Source organism: Watersipora subatra, chromosome 6 (assembly GCF_963576615.1).
Source record: "Watersipora subatra chromosome 6, tzWatSuba1.1, whole genome shotgun sequence".
Classification (NCBI taxonomy): Eukaryota; Metazoa; Bryozoa; class Gymnolaemata; order Cheilostomatida; family Watersiporidae; genus Watersipora; species Watersipora subatra.
Genome location: NC_088713.1, coordinates 29,217,479 through 29,231,306, shown reverse-complemented (window position 1 = coordinate 29,231,306; position 13,828 = coordinate 29,217,479). Strand labels below are relative to the sequence as shown.

General features: G+C 35.8%; 1 protein-coding gene across 1 annotated transcript in view; it reads right to left on the bottom strand.

Moving 5' to 3' along the window:
* LOC137398740 (mitochondrial adenyl nucleotide antiporter SLC25A24-like) overlaps positions 1-8,136 on the bottom strand; it is a 44,352-nt gene extending 36,216 nt beyond the window's left edge. The window contains exons 1-3 of the mRNA XM_068084930.1: positions 7,816-8,136; positions 2,360-2,486; positions 2,144-2,231 (exon numbers count right to left, since the gene is read on the bottom strand). Coding sequence (XP_067941031.1) covers positions 2,144-2,231; positions 2,360-2,486; positions 7,816-8,022 — 422 coding nt within the window. The 5' untranslated portion in view covers positions 8,023-8,136. The remainder of the gene's footprint in view (positions 1-2,143; positions 2,232-2,359; positions 2,487-7,815) is intronic.
* Between the last annotated feature and the right edge of the window lie 5,692 nt (positions 8,137-13,828).

Sequence of the window (13,828 nt, the reverse complement as noted above, 5' to 3'; positions counted from 1 at the left end):
TATATTTGATACGAGGTCTTCGGTAAAACCCGAAGTGTTTGTCATAAACTAGTGCTACGATATGTTTTAGATTGAGCTCTTTATTGGCCTTTCAATTTACGTGAGAACATCACGTGACGACAATAACCAAACTGTAATGAATACGCCAGATAAATAAAGAGATTCCAATCTACGCGGCTTTTCGTTTTTGAGCTTTTAAAAGCTTGACAAAAGCTTTAAAAGCTTAAAACATGACAAGCCTGTTGGTCACCTGTGATAATTGAAAAATGCTGCAGAAAATTTTCGCGAAGTATTGGGTCACATGATCAGATGTAAATGATTCAAATGTGAAGTTTCTGCTTCGTATTAAGTAAGAAACTCTATATAATGTATATGATAGATAATATAATATATATATATATTATATGATATATAATATATATTATATATAATATAATGAGCACCAAATCGGAGTGAGTTCTCAACTCGACTTGAATCATGAGAGTCCCAGAAGTTGGCCTTGAAACATAATTTTCTTCTCTGTCACATTTGGGAGAGAAAACCACATATATTATGTATACAGTACATGTAGATGCTCCTACAATGTGAATAGTCTGTTATGGGAACGTTTATGGGAATTTTACTTCATATGAACAGTAAATACATGTAAATTGCCTAATCCGTTCCATAATCTTCCCAAACTCACCCCTCTGGCCCTTCGTAAAGGAAAAAACTAAATGTAGCTTTTTAATATAATGGCTGTACAGTAACTGTAGTAATATTGGTTTGTATCGACAACTTTTCTCCTGTTTCTTATCACTTTGACTTGGTTTATGGTCGACGCTCTCTGTAATTGTACAAGAAGTTAAGGAGAGCACACACCTTCGATGTCAATTTACACGATTTGTTTATTTTTTCCAAGACAGCAAGGTCTAACCTGCAAATGGAAAATACAACAGAATATTTTATACATCTACAACAAAGTAAAACACAAGTATACCTTTATTATAATAGCCGTGATGTCTATCAGTCTGTCATCTATTTGTCTCCAAAGTTGAAGGTTAGAATAAAATATAGCTTTTGACGATACTCCAACTCGTGACATTAAGATTGGTGGACCGATGCTTTAACACCTGAACCAATTGATCACCTTTGCGTATTTCTGAATGGGTAACTGCGTAGCTACTTTTTCTGTGGTTTATGGACCGACTGACAAAGATGTGAGAGATCTGACGATCTATCACAGCAAACCAGACTGTCATGGTACTTGCATACAATATATAGGATAAAAGAGATAATCCTTTACATCATTTTCGCTTCCAGGTGTAACAAGAGAGGCTAACTTTATGGAGAGGCTGATATTTTGAGACTAACTACAAGATTCTTGTTATTCAAATCGAATATGAGAACTTCCACTGATTTGACGCTTCACATTATATGGAATTTTTTACGTAGTTCAAAGCAAAAACTTTACATAAATTATCTATGTTATAGGAGCGTATACTCTACCCTACCAGTCTAGCGTGCCGTGGGAGGTCGTCAGGTCGTGCCTTGGGAGGTCATCAAGTATGCTGATAAAGCTGAGAGAATAAGTCGCTGCACAATTGTTCAGAAGTACCTAAAGGTGTCGATTGGTGCGAAATTCGAGTGTTTTCAAAATCCGTATTTCATTCTAACCTCTTACCCTGGTTTCAGAAAAATGGATAAACAGACAAATACCAATCTTATGATAGTTAATATATCTGTTTTACTTTATTTTAGACATATTTATTTCTTTCCAGCGGTAACCTTCAACCTTTACTGTCTAAAAGAAAAAAATGCAAAAAAGTTTATTTAAATTGACATTGAAGGTGAGCGCTGCTTTAATGTAAAATTACTGATCGTGAGCCTTAAGCCAAATGAAGGTGAAATGAAAAAAGAGAGTAGTCGTTAATACAAACCAATAATACCAGTTATTACACAGTCATTAAATTAAAGAATTACGTTTAGTTTTTACCTTTATAAAGGACCAAAAGGGTGAGTTTAGGAAGATGTTGGAAAGGATTAGGCAATTTACAAGTCTTTTACTGTTCGTATAACATAAAATTCCTACAACATTTAAACATTCTTAAGATTATTTATGTAGTAGGAACATCTACTGTCCTTTGGATGAAGCAAGTCTCACCGTTTGAGAAGAACTTCAGCTTCCTCTCGGTCGAGATCTACTCCGAGATCTCCAAATGAGGCAATGATCTCTTCGAGGTCAATTAGCCCTGTGAAAACAAGTCGCAATGAACAATCTACCAAAAAGCTCCTACTCCCAACCTATGCTTGATTATTATTATTGATTGTTGCTATTATTTGATATTTGACATTTGATAGAAGAGGTCAAGGTAGTTACCATCCTTCTTTGAGTCGAGGAGGCTGAAATATAGGTGAAGATTTTTCTCGTGTTTTGTCAGGTAGTCGACGAGCTCAAGCATGTCTAACTTACCATCTTTATTAGAGTCAGAGCGACTGAGAATTTTCTAAAAGATATTGGAACAGCAGTCATTAAAACAACGGCATAGCTGCAAATTGTTTTACCATTTTTCAAGATATACATGTATATACTCGGAATGGTACATGTATACAATCTATATACATATGTAAATTTCAGTTGGTCATTCGCCTGTCCAGCTCTACTGCTTAACATCTAGCAATGAAAGTCGGTATCTCCCAAGATTTGAAGCTAACCCGTTATGCTACACGTGATGCAATAGTTTGATTGGGGTTATGTATGGCGCCTTACAGTGCCTCGCGTTGCGTGTTCACAACTCGAGTTGTACAACTCGAGTTGCACAACTCGAGTTGTGAACACGCAATGCGACTTTTCAAAAGTAAGGTGCAATATGTTGGTATTACGGTAGCATAACCGTAGATCTGGTTATATTAACAATGGTACATCAATAGGCACCCGTTAGCTAATAGAAATTAAACTATGTATGTACTGTAAAACTAGAGCTAATGGCGAATTAGAGTGTCCCGAGTTTGCAACTCAAGTTGTACAACTCGAGTTATATTTACCAACTCGAGTTTGTAAATATAACTCAAGTTGTACAACTCGAGTTACACAACTCGAGTTCATCAAAAATCCAGGCCGAGTTCTTTTAACAGCAACTCGAGTTCAACAACTCGGCTTGAGAACATCTCATCATTTCATTTTCTCTAGCTATATTTTCTATACATGGAATTTATTTTGGTGCATCATAAAACGCCGTTGAAATAATTTCTATGTTCATTTTCGGTGTTCATTCAGTTTCTTGTCAGGTTCTAGAAAGATAACTCTTTTTTCATTTGAAAAAGAAGTGGCCCGGCTCCCACATAGGTTGTTTTTTAGTTTGCTTTTTACATTCTACAATTGTTTTTGTCTCGTTATATTTATAGAAATAAATATGTGCAAATATCGCCAATATAATTATATAATTTAAATGTGTATATATATTTAAATTATTAGTATTAAATTTCTGTAAATGTTCTGTAAATGAAACACCCCAATTACTCACTTTGCTTTTTTTTACAAACCTGTGTTAGTTTTGCGTAACACAACTCGAGTTCATCAAAAACCCAGGCCGAGTTGTACAACGCGGCAACTCGAGTTGTGAACACGCAACGCGAGGCACTGTAAAGCGCCATAGTTATGAGTCACTATGCGGGTTAAAATTTGCATAGCGACAATATCGTACAACATCGCTAAAGCTTACGCTCACGGCTCTTATTAGTAAGTTTAACAATACTTAGACTAGCTTACTCAAATTAGCCATTGGCAACTACATTGCCTGCCACTGTTTATGAGCTGTTTTAATACCCGTGCAACGCCGGGCATTTCGCTAGTGTGTATATACATGTATATACACACTTTTATATATGTAAATCTCAATTTCTGTCTTTTGTTTGATTGACTGTCTGGGGACTATCCATTAGCTAATCAGTTTTTCTTCTTTCGCATTCTGTTAATTGGCGATATGACCTTTGACCTTAGAGAAGAGTTTCTATAGCAAAAATGCTTTTGCTTTGTGAATTTTTATTTATAAACAAGCTGGAAGATTACAATCAAAATCTTAAAATATAATTGTTGATTTTTGTGGATTAGTTAAACATAATCGAAAGAAAGCTAAAAAGTGGAAATGCTTAAACTTCTTTGTTAAATCCAAGTCAATGCAGTTACCAGTGGCTAATGAGATACTGTATGTATATTAATATTTAATTAGCCAATAGGGCTATCAGATAGCTGCTATCTAATCACAATGGGGTTATCTAATGCAAACACTAGTTACATATCTAGTGTTTGCATTAGATATTTACTATGGGTTTTTATACCCGTCTACACAAATTTTTTGTTTTTTGATGCCAACACTGGAATTTATTAAAATCGAATGGCCACTGTATTTTTATATATATATATACACGGTATATATACGGAATATATACTAGGTGAATGCCCGGCGTTGCCTGGGTTATAAAAGTCCTTGCACAGAAAATTTAATGTTCTTTAACATATAACAACAGTTACCATTCTAACTTTCAAACTTCATATCATGAGAAAAGTGTTTTGTGCAGTTCAAGTAGAGATGTAAGGTACACAGTTATGGAGTTATGAGCTGTCAGTAATAAGTGATCAAAAATAAAAAAGTGCGCAGTTAAAGAGCTATAAGCTGTTAATAACTATCTGACTCACAAAAACCATCATGGCAGAAATGTTTTACGAGTTTAAATAAAAAAGAAGAGCCAGGCATAGAAATCCACTAACAAATCTTATACAAGCTATTCAAGCCAATAACTCTTTGGGTGTGTAGGTTGGACATGAAAAACCTGTCAGGTACTCCACATAACAGAATTATTGCACATGCTAATTAATTTGTACATTACCAAATTGGTAGCAGTTTTATAAATCATTGCCAACGACGAGCAGAGATTTTGTGAAGAAAAACAAGTTAAAGCCTAGATCTGATTTATTGCGTTTCGGATATTTATACGTTTTTCTGATTCTGATTAAAAAGAGTCTCGAGACCTCAAAAGGAGGAAGTGGAGACCGTTTGCATAGATTGTATAAGAATAAAAATTTATCTATTTGAACAAGTGAATTTAAAACATCAATTAATAAAACTTTCCTGTTCTAATGATCTCCCAATCTAATATCCCGAGAAGTTCGTGGAATGAAGCTGTTAAAATATGTGTTTGTGTTGCAGGCGATTGCCTTTGGAGCGTTAGACCGAGATGATCTGGTGTCATACTGGTGTGGTTGGGACATTAAAAAATTAAAACTTTCAATTAGCGCTGAGTGTGTGCTATTAGATAAAATGTTTATTAAAAGGTTGAGTCTTGCTCGTTTTCTTCTGATCTCTAAAACTTCCAACTGGATATTCTCTCGAGCTTCCGTTACGCTAGCAACTCCTTTCAAATTACATATAAATCTCACGGCTCTTCTTTGTATAAATTCAATTTGAGATATGTGTTTGACTAAAAAAGGGTCCCAGACCTCACAAGCGTACTCCAAGGCGGGTCTACATAAAGTCAAATATGCGATTTTCTTTACTTTATTAGGAGCATTAAAAAGAACCCGTTTTATCATTCCCAAGGTTTGTAATGCTTTGGTACAAATCGATGTTATATGGTGGTCCCAGCTCAATGTATTTGTAATAATCACGCCCAAATATTTAAAGCTATCCACAACTTCCAGATTGGTATTATAAAGGTTGTACTCAGCTGGGACGCCAGAGTCTGACGTGAAATTAAAATTTACAATTTGACACTTTGTTACATTAAAAATCATTTTGGACTCAGAGGCCCAATTTTCCAAGGCAGTGAGGTCAGACTGAAAATTTATGCAATCATGGTGATTATCAATTCGACTGTACAGAAGAGCGTCATCAGCAAACAGTCTGATGGTGGAGTGTTTTAAAACTGATCCGACCTTGTCAATATATATTAAAAAGAGTGTGGGCCCCAAAACGGAGCCCTGCGGCACTCCAGAGTGGACTTTTAAGGGTGCTGATGCATGACCGTTTATAATAACTTTTTGAAATCGGTTGCTTAAAAAATTTTGAATCCAATAAACAATCGAATGATGGACCCCAGCACCTAAAAGTTTAACTATAAGCAGAGAATGTGATACCTTATCAAAGGCCTTCGAAAAGTCAAGAACTGCAGCGTGTATTTGCTGATTTTCATTATTTGCATCCATAAGATCATGGACAACAGTGACCAGTTGAGTGGTACACGACAGTCCATGCCTAAAGCCGTGCTGATGCGAGGAAAGATTTAGGCTCTTATTGATATAGCTCAAAATGATGTGTTCAAGCATCTTGCACGCTATTGATGTTAGTGAGACAGGGCGATAATTTCCGGCGAGAGTCTTATCGCCTTTTTTATAAACTGGTGTGACATTGGCTAATTTCCATGCAGAGGGTAAACTTCCGGTATTTAAAGAGTATTGGTAAACCAGTGTGAGCATTGCTGACACTGTGCTGACGTCAACCATGAAGTCCTCTTTTCTTAAGCCGTCGGGCCCAGGGGCTTTGCCCTTTACAAGACCTACGATCATTTTCTCCACGCCCTCACAAGTGACTATTATTGGACTGGTGCTGGTATCCGGTAAATCGTATTCAGGAAAAAATTCATCTGCCTTTGTGAAAACACTTTGAAAAAACATGTTAAAATTATTAACCATCTCCGACTCTGATTGCATATTAGCTAGTAGGGCGGAGGGGCTGTTCTTGCGACCCTGAGTGCGCCTCATAAAAGAGAAAAAAGGTTTGCTTATGCCAGCCCGGAGTGGTTCGTACAAAACTCGATTATAATAATCCTGCTCAATTTTGCGAAACATCTTTTTATTTTCGCGTCTCATAATTTTGTATTCGGCCATCAAGTCAGGAGAGTGTGTTTTTTTAAACTTATTGTATAGTTTTCGTTGTTTGCACACAGCCTTACGTGCCTGAGAGTTGAACCATACTGGTTCCCTGTTATTTCGTTGTTTTATTGTCTTTTTAGGAACAAAATCACTGACAGCAGATTTAACGGCTTTCTCAAAAATATTCCACAATTGGTCAATATTGTGTCCTGTTTTTATCGCGTCCTTGATGTCTTCCAAAGCTTGAAGTAAAAATTTCCTGATTGCCATGGTATCTGCTTTTTCATATACAAAATAAAAATCTTTGCTAGCTACCTTGTCAGTTTTTGATATGTTGAGCTCAACTTCTACTAAAAAATGATCACTCAGACCAGGTTCCACAACCTCAACTTTTTCAATAAATTCTGAGTCCGATGTTAAGACCAAGTCTAAAATATTTCCTTTAAAATGTGATTTTAAAGGATTTTACTACGTTAAACTATCTTCAAATAAAATATCTGTTCAAACGTGAACATATCGAAAACACATTATGCAAGCTAAGAAGACCAGGTAAAGCTGCATCGTACACAGACCTGCCAACCCAAGAGTGGGGCAATGCGTGAGATTTGGTTTTGGGGCAATTGATGTATCAATGATAGTATATAAAAAATTGTGGAAATTGGGACAAAAATCTCACGCATTTTCATTTTTTCTTTGGGGTGATTGCGTGAGTCTCACGCCCAATGCGTGAGAGTTGGCAGGTATGATCGTATATTCGAAATCCAACAAAGAGCAGTAGTAGATTATAACCGGTAATAGTATCCTTTTGTAATCTGAAAGCATACTAAAAAGATATAATGACACGATCTAGAACTAAATCATTTACATTTGCAGAGAGTATATATAAAATACGCATAACCATCATGGAATGCATTTGCAAACAAGCGGAGAGTATTTATTGACCTGAAATATTGGAGGGGATGGCTTACTTTGGCTGCCTGAGGATGTCGTAATCCCATTGAGCGCAAAGCTTCAGTAAGATCAGCCATGCAAATAATCCCATCGTTATTAACATCTAGTTCTTTAAATAATTTAGCATAACGACGCTCTCGTTCTTCTTCTGACTCAGCGTGATAATGCTGCCATCGTGAAGCTGGTGGAATAATTTGAATCTCATCGCCGTTTGTTTTCGGCATTGTTAAAAAAAGGTTATCCTTGCAGATAATATTTTGTCAAGTATTTGTAAATACGCTAGCCGCAAGATATACTGAAAGCTAATATTTTAGTTAGGGTAATTGTTTAACTGATATCAAAATTTTACTATCGCAAGGTGCTTTATCGACCGTAGCCAGCGGTCAGTACGCTATAGTAGAGCACTCAAAATAAAACAATGCTCTAAATAAATTTGTATCATGTTTCGTCTTTCATTTGATAATATTCATTAGCGCGAGTGTGCAAAGCCGGTGTTCCAATCGGGTGTTTTGCATTTGCTTTTACGCGTCCTAGAAAGTACACTTCTATGCGGTCATTATCGCGACTCAATTGAATCATTTTCTATCAAATTATCTTGCGCTTATCAAAGCTGAGAAGAAACGATAGCCAAAAGCTGCCTGTTTATACAAATTAAGCACAAGAAAACAAGGGTATCAGTCACATCACAATATTTTTGTTGTTTTTACTTTTTTAAAACGAAATATTATCAACTGAGTTTGTACGAGCTTTAAATAATACTAATACAACTTTTGTATCAACTATTGGGTATTTGAAGGGGGCTTGGTGAGCTATTCTCTTGGTTCTGCGCCAATCGGGAAATTAATCAACTAGCAAATGTTGTAAATGAAATTTTGTCTTTTAATGCTTGCTCTTCCAATGTAGTAGGTGCATTGTTTGTATTGTTGTGGAAGTCAGTACTGACTAGCCACTTGCAAAAAGTTTCTGCGGAAGTTGTCTTTACTGAATGAGTAATCGCTCTCATCAATGATATACAGCTTGCACAACTGTAATTGTTGTAAGGAAGGCAACAGGTGAATAAGTATGGCTCCTTATTACTCAAGTTTTACAAGCATGAAAATAAAGAATATTTAAGTACAATTCAATGCAATCAAGCATAATGCTGAAATGAGTTTACAAATAACATACCCAAACAGTTACGCTTGTAAATGTAAGAATGTCAAGATATATTTACCACAAAGCTGCAAAGAGGTAAATTAATGTTACCACGCTGTTTTTTTATGATAATTAGGAACATGATTCTCGGTCTTGTAGTTCTTGGCTGTGTAACTTGTAGTTCGTAGTTCCTTGCTCTGTGCTCTTCATTTTCCCTCACTAGGAACTCTTTTCTTGCTGCACTTTCTCCTCCCCCTTCTTAAACACTGGCTTATGGCTGCATATATACGGAGCTGTGGGATAGTCAGTTGGCTTTCCATGAAAGCTGGCTTGCACATTGCTAGGCTATTCCCAGGATAGCCCGATGCATACGGCTATTAGGAAAGCTGAGCTTAGCAAATCTATCACAGTATCCTTAACTAATTAAAAATTCAAAACTTGCTACAATATACTCTTAAAATGAGTGTGAAAGAAGGACAACTCTCCCAGCTTGAGCTAAGTAGTTTAGTTTATGCACTGTTGTAGCTAACAGGGTGCACTGAACCATGCGATACAACCTGCTGAACCCAACAGCCCGGAGTTAAAATCAACTCTTTCTACTCTGTTAAACCAACAGAATGCACTGAACCCAACTTTACCTAAAATACAAACTGCTAAACTCAACAGGCTGATACTGAAACCAACTCCGTTGTACTCTGCAAAAAACAACAAAGTGCGCTACGCTCGAGGGTACCCGAAATACAGCGTATTGAAACCAACAGGAGAGAGCTGAAACCAATCATTTACATTGTATACTCTGCTGAAACCAGTGTAGTGCACTGATCTCAATGTGTCTTCAAATAGTGACAAATACAATGTACTCAACCCAGCATGGGGGAGCTCAATTCTCTGTTATGATAATACTTTTATCTACATGCATATTGATAGTCTTTGGTTTGTTGCACTAATGTGCTGATACAATTTTGAAAACTCTCAAGCAATAGGCAAGCTCTTTCAATAAACTAAATGATTTATTCAAGCTTATAAGCTATGGGTCTCTGAAGAAAACAAAACACTAACCATCATAGCATATATTTTGGCAATATTTTTCATATATCAGCAAGCATAATTTAACTTCAATCATTCAATCATTAACATGGCTGACAACACATTATATAAAAATGCTCATTGCACAACAATAAAAAAAATTAACACTTCAAATTCAACTAAAATTATACAACAAAACAGGAACTATTAAAAAAACCTATAAAACACTTCATACATAAGATGCATAACATTTTACGATAACAGTAAGTCCTGTTTACAGGTTAACAAGCGATAAATGTGAATATTCTCCTAGGCAAAACATTAAAGGATCTATAAATAACCTGCAATTATTTCTGTCTTTACAACAGTGCTAATATCACAGCGAAATAATTAACATGAAGAATTTGTTCTACATTTTATCTAAAATTATTAAAAAACCTTGTGATGGCAGTAACAATATTCTGTGTAATATGTTGCTCGTAACAAATTATAATATTCCATTTATGCAACAATTAAAATGTTTGCAGGTTAATTTAATACCAGATAGTTAAGAATGGTTACATTGCTCAATAGAAGACCAGTACTTGCAATGCTGGTTTATGCAGACGTTAATGGTTCAAGGCCAATTTTACCATTTAATTGATTCTTTATTTCCATTACCAGATGTGTGACCACAAGTTCTTCAAATTTATTTTATGGGTGATCAGCAAGTGCAAGCAGAGCTTGACTACAGCATCATTGAAGGAATGCAAGCAGAAATATTTTTGCGCTTCACAAATTGCGGTATAGACCGAACAAATACATGTACATGTATGTGCAAGAATTTAAAACTGCTTTTGAAATATGTGCTGCAGGATGCAGATGAGTTTAGAGTTGCAAAAAAGAGACCAACTGTTAAGCATGAACAAAGATATAACGCACCAGCGGTAGGTGGTGTTGCCATTCAAATTTTTTTGCCTAATATCGTAAAATAAGGCAATGGCTGAGCAATGATCGTTACCACAGCCAGTCCCTTATATGTCAGTGTTGTTTGACAACATAAACAGGTGTTTATTATACTCTCTCATTGGTTCAAAGGGAAGACAATCGCTTGAAGGATTTCTTACAGCAAATGTTCTGTGCAAAAGAAATTAACGTACCCAATATGAACCCAGCTTTGAACACTATTAGTACATGCAGAAGGTGTGATCTTCTGTCACGTGTTTTTTCAAGACTGTCGGTTTTAGGAAACTCCAGACAATAGCAAAACGTTGCTATCACCAAACTAATGAAAAATTGAGAAAATGTCTTGTCAATAAAATTCATTTTTATTTAATTGATACAAAATAGCTAAAACGATACGTTCCAATTTTTGAGTAGGTTTGGTATGTGCAGCAGTTGATAGTTGTGTATGTGTACAACATTTGATAGCTGTGTATGTATACAGCAGTTGATAGCTGTGTATGTGTACAGCAGTTGATAGCTGTGTATGTGTACAGCAGTTGATAGCTGTGTATGTATACAGCAGTTGATAGCTGTGTATGTGTACAACATTTGATAGCTGTGTATGTATACAGCAGTTGATAGCTGTGTATGTGTACAGCAGTTGATAGCTGTGTATGTGTACAGCATTTGATAGCTGTGTATGTGTACAGCAGTTGATAGCTGTGTATGTGTACAGCAGTTGATAGCTGTCTATGTATACAGCATTTGATAGCTGTGTATGTGTACAACAGTTGATAGCTGTCTATGTGTACAGCAGTTGATAGCTGTGTATGTGTACAGCAGTTGATAGCTGTGTATGTGTACAGTAGTTGATAGCTGTGTATGTGTACAGTAGTTGATAGCTGTGTATGTGTACAGCAGTTGATAGCTGTGTATGTGTACAGCAGTTGATAGCTGTCTATGTGTACAGCAGTTGATAGCTGTGTATGTGTACAGCAGTTGATAGCTGTGTATGTGTACAGCAGTTGATAGCTGTGTATGTGTACAGCAGTTGATAGCTGTGTATGTGTACAGCAGTTGATAGCTGTGTATGTGTACAGCAGTTGATAGCTGTGTATGTGTACAGCAGTTGATAGCTGTGTATGTGTACAGCAGTTGATAGCTGTGTATGTGTACAGCAGTTGATAGCTGTGTATGTATACAGCAGTTGATAGCTGTGTATGTGTACAGCAGTTGATAGTTGTGTATGTGTACAGCAGTTGATAGCTGTCTATGTGTACAGCAGTTGATAGCTGTGTATGGGTACAGCAGTTGATAGCTGTGTATGTGTACAGCAGTTGATAGCTGTGTGTATGTGTACAGCAGTTGATAGCTGTGTATGTATACAGCATTTGATAGCTGTGTATGTGTACAGCAGTTGATAGCTGTGTATGTGTACAGCAGTTGATAGCTGTGTGTATGTGTACAGCAGTTGATACTTGATAGCTGGTTGAAAATGCTTTACATACATGTATGGCGTCGCCAAAAATTAAATAAATAGAAAGAAAGCTATTGCAATATGGTATAATTTATTATATATAGTATTATATAATATATATCACACAGTAATATATACTATACAGTATAATATAATCTAACATGCATTTGTAACCATGCCGTTTTTTATTTAATGTTTAAAACATGATGTAATTTATACATTTAGCATTCTCAGTGTCAAGCCTTTTATCTTCTTCTTATCCCATTTATTATTTATTTATTATCTGTGCCAGTATTGTACAATGCAATGTTTGTTAGTATATAAATAAATATAGCATGTAGTTGTCTTCTCTTACCTTACACCTTGTTAGTATCTAATCCAAAACCTCATATGAAGGTGTCAGCAATGCTGCCGATTTTGTTGATAACAGATTCCAGTTACTTATTTGATGTCAGATAATAGTAAGTACTTACTGCGGTACATGTTTAATGAACTTCCTGTAGGTAAGTGCCAATAGTTATGACTCCCAAAGGCAGGTTGGTTTAGCTCTATTCTTGACTATAGGTTTATGCTTTGCTGTCATAGTTCAGTTTGTCAGCAAACAGAGACTATAGATAAAACATCTTTAGATTGCAGCTAGATTTTAGTTGATTAACTTGCTAAAATACATTTATATGTTGAAAACATGCTTATAAGGAAATATGAAACTTCAGAGATTCTGAAACATTCTGAACTTACGTAGGTGAATGAATAACCCATATCTATTGCTATAAAATCTTCATATACTAGATTACTAGATAGATATACTAGATACTTTAATTTCACTAATTATGACAGAAATTTGCATTTGTTAAAATGTTTTCAAAAAGTGAATGATAAAGGAACCTCCCACAGGAAATCAGAGATAACAACTGTTGAGTTATAATCACAACTCCAACAAGAATCACATTAGTGATAGATGAGCTTTTGGGCACTCCTCGGCACCAATATATTTAACAAGTAGAAAATGCTTGCACGTACATGCGAAACACTCTCAAATGAAGACCAGTTTACTAGCTGCAATCTACTAAATAATTCTTATGTGTGGCTGTCTATGTTTCACTTTTGCTGTTTCTCAATGTAAGCAATTGCACAATTCGTCAGCATGCTATAGCAATTCGTCAACCTGCCATAGCAATTCATCAACATGCCATAGCATATTCTCAACACGCCATAGCAAATTGTCAACATACCATAGCAAACTGCCGACCTGCTATAACAGCTTTAGCTGGCACTGAATTTTTTACAATGCTGTGTCTGACAAAACAGGTCAAACTGTTTTGGAGTTACTAACACTATTTTATTGGTGTTATAAATGAGATCGGAGACACAACTCCCTCGAATACACTGCATAGATCTTTCACTTAGGTTTTTTATTAACCTAATTTTAAGTCCTCAAAAAAAGTCTAGTTGACGGTAGGAAGGTTATG